At 36.2% G+C, this 3,408-nt stretch overlaps 1 protein-coding gene across 2 annotated transcripts in view; it reads right to left on the bottom strand.

The window, feature by feature from the left end:
• Positions 1-222: 222 nt before the first annotated feature.
• The window catches only part of LOC111087076, a 10,584-nt gene continuing 7,398 nt past the window's right edge, over positions 223-3,408 (bottom strand). For both annotated transcript variants that reach the window (XM_022392430.1, XM_022392423.1), the window contains exons 6-7: positions 1,350-1,560; positions 223-457 (exon numbers count right to left, since the gene is read on the bottom strand). In XM_022392430.1, the coding sequence (XP_022248138.1) occupies positions 420-457; positions 1,350-1,560 (249 nt within the window). In that variant the 3' untranslated portion in view covers positions 223-419. The remainder of the gene's footprint in view (positions 458-1,349; positions 1,561-3,408) is intronic.

Here is a 3,408-nt window from a genome sequence, read left to right as displayed (position 1 = left end):
TAGTTTACCGAGAAAGTGAGATTATATATATATATAGCTTATATATTGGTCAATTCGTTTTTTTTTGTTTGTTTTTTATTAAGCACAAAGCTATAAACTGGGCCATCTGTGCTGTGCCCACTGCGGTTATCGAAACATGGGCCCAAACTATGTAATTGTAACTGATTTAATGGTCAATGATGGGTTTAAAAATTTTAAAGAAAAATATAACCATAGGCCAGCTCAGTTTTTAGTATAAAAAACTTGATATTTATTGATGTATTTGAAACTATATGTACTTAAACAAACAATATACTCTATACTGTATTTAACGGCAGGGGCGATAGGTTCCCTTCTGTCACGTGATCCACAACGTAAGAAACTTCAATAATTCTTTTGAACCGTACTAGGACAATATCCAACTTCATAAGTGTCCAATCTTATGGGAACATTTCTAAGAATATTAATAGACTCTCCGCTAGAAAAGAAAACAACAGCAGAAATAAGTTATAAAATAAAATAATCTGAAAACATCCTCATGTAATAAAATAAATTGATAAGAGAATAAAATATGTTCAATAGTGGTAAAAATTTGTCAAAGGTTTGTCATGTTTTTTCTCCTTTTCTTGCGTAAGATATTGGGATTTTTTTAATAACCTATCAAACTTTTATTTTGCTAAATTTTATTTGTTTGAATTTATGCACAAAGCTACACAATGGGCTATCTGTGCTCTGCCCACCACGGGTATCGAAACCCGGTTTCTAGCGTTGTAAGTCCACAGACATACCGCTGTGCTACTGAGGGGCATTTCGCTAAAACCAAATAAATAATTCAGCACATCTTTGACTCGTTAGAAAGAAACTATTTTCTTTAAAAGTTTTTTTTTTTGTTTTAGCGCAGTGGGCTATCGCAGGGAATTAAACCCCGGATTTTGTGTTGCCATAAGCTTACCGCTGATCCACCAAGGAACTTCTTTAATAGTAAAATACAAAATTTAATACAGAGAGAATGTGAGAAATATTTTGTCAAAGCTGTTTTCCGGTTATTCTTTTTTTTCAGCACCGGATACTAATAATGCTATATACATGTAATATAACCAAGTGTGAATCATATGGTATTGGTAAAGGCATTGTTTGCGACACATGGGCTAAGCCCCAGGACAAAGATCTCAAGGCTCAGGCATAGTGATTCCTCATTTATAACTGCTGACTAGATGGTAGACAACCAGTCGGCAGCATCCGCTGCCTCCCACGTGGGAAATACGGATAGTGATAAACAGCAAATCGCAACACGAGCCTTGCCTCCCCTCCCACCCGATCCACAGAATCGAGAATTACATAATACTTCTACATAAAAAAAAGGAACTTACCTAAAGCGTCATCTTTAGTCCATTTTTTCTGAAAATATTCTGCGGCAGGCTCCTTAGGTACTTTATTTTCCTTTATTTTCTTAATCTTGTCACTGTACATAGTCTTGGCTGTCTGCGCCCATGTCAGTAACAGGTTACGTCTAGCTAGGTCAAAAGTCTCGTCACTACTTAGGTCCTCAGGCTGCAACAAACCTTTCACTCGCTGGGCCATCTGTACAAAATATATATGATCTGTGTGTATGTCTAGTATAGAAATGGTTCGTTGCCAGTTTAACGATAAATTATTCAGTGTTTTATAGATATTTTCTGACGTCTTTAGATGTCACGCTCATATGTAAAAGTCTAAAACATTTCGATAAATCAATTAAATGCTGTATCGGTTTATTCTATCTGGATTTTCTACTTACTCTGAAAACTTCATTAGTGAGGTAAATAGACATGATTTTAATGATCCAGGATGAACCGCTGCCGATTAATGTCTCTTGTACGTGTAGCGCTACCTGGTGGGTATATTTTATAATGGATTCGGCCTTTTGTATTGAATTTTTCTGATTTGCAAAGAAGTTGATGAATATACAATACCTTCGAGACCTTTTTTTTGCGTTTTCTTACTTTTGCTGCGGAGGTACAAACGTATGCAGAACCTGGAAACGCCTTCTTTACAAAAATTTTCAAAGCAGTCTTTTGAAAATTCATCTATCAAAATGTTAAACGCAAGAATGATCTCAATTTTCCGTTATGGAAATATGGGTTGAAAGCGTTAAGATTTACTGTTTGTATCAGAATTTTCGTGCAAAGCTACACAAGATCTTTCTACGCATATTCGTCCCTAATTTTGAAGCAATGGATACATATATATAGTCAACAGCACCCACCACCAACTTATTGGATACTTTTCTCTGACCGAATAGTGGGGTGTAAGCCTTTACCATTATAGTACACCCACGGCCTCAAAGTGCTGAGCACGTTTTAAAGGCAACGAGCCGCGAATCCTGAATCCTCGGACTCATAGCCCGATCCTGTTAAACCACTAGGACATGTCCGGTCCGAAAGTGTTAAGAACATACAGAGTTTGTCATTCTTACTCAAAACATTAATAACCAAACAGGGTCCAAAATTAATGTGTGAAGCAATAAACAACAAAATTTTAATTACTGTTAAAATAATTAATTAATTTCCAAATATAAAAGGTGCTGGTGAAAAACAAAACAAAAACAGATTAATGAACAACTAAACTTAAGAAATGTTTTCAAAGCAGTCGTGAGAAGTAATTCGAAACATAACTGTTTTCTAACACTTTTGGTTAATTTATGTTTGAGTTACATAACATATATTTTTAAACAACATACAGACAGTTACGTAGCAAATGGTCATAAATATCATCTATATTGTGATAATCATATAAATTTAAAGTTCTGTAAAAATTCAAATAAAGAAAAACATAGGTTGAAAATGATCTGGGAAACGCGGAACGTCATTGGTTGTTTATTGATCCACTAACAACGCATTCAAGTTATGGATTGTTGGTTTGTTTGTTTTGAATTTGAAAAACATAGGTTGAAAATGATCTGGGAAACGCAGAACGTCATTGGTTGTTTATTGATCCACTAACAACGCATTCAAGTTATGGATTGTTGGTTTGTTTGTTTTGAATTTGAAAAACATAGGTTGAAAATGATCTGGGAAACGCGGAACGTCATTGGTTGTTTATTGTTCCATTAACAACGCATTCAAGTTATAGATTGTTGGTTTGTTTGTTTTGAATTTCGCGCAAAGCTACATGAGGGCTATCTGCGCTAGGCCGTCCCTAATTTAGCAGTGTAAGACTAGAGGGAAGGCAGCTAGTCATCACCACCCACCGCCAACTCTTGGGCTACTCTTTTACTAACGAATAGTGGGATTGACCGTCACATTATAACGCCCCCACGGCTGAAAGGGCGAGCATGTTTGGTGGGATGCGGATTCGAACCCGCGACCCTCAGATTGTGAGTGAGCGCCTTATCCACCTGGCCATGCCGGGCACATATTCAGTAAGATCTATCATTTGTTGTTTTTTTTT

Source organism: Limulus polyphemus, unplaced genomic scaffold (assembly GCF_000517525.1).
Source record: "Limulus polyphemus unplaced genomic scaffold, Limulus_polyphemus-2.1.2 Scaffold58, whole genome shotgun sequence".
In the NCBI taxonomy this organism is placed as follows: domain Eukaryota; kingdom Metazoa; phylum Arthropoda; class Merostomata; order Xiphosura; family Limulidae; genus Limulus; species Limulus polyphemus.
This window is presented reverse-complemented; position numbering and strand designations above follow the sequence as displayed.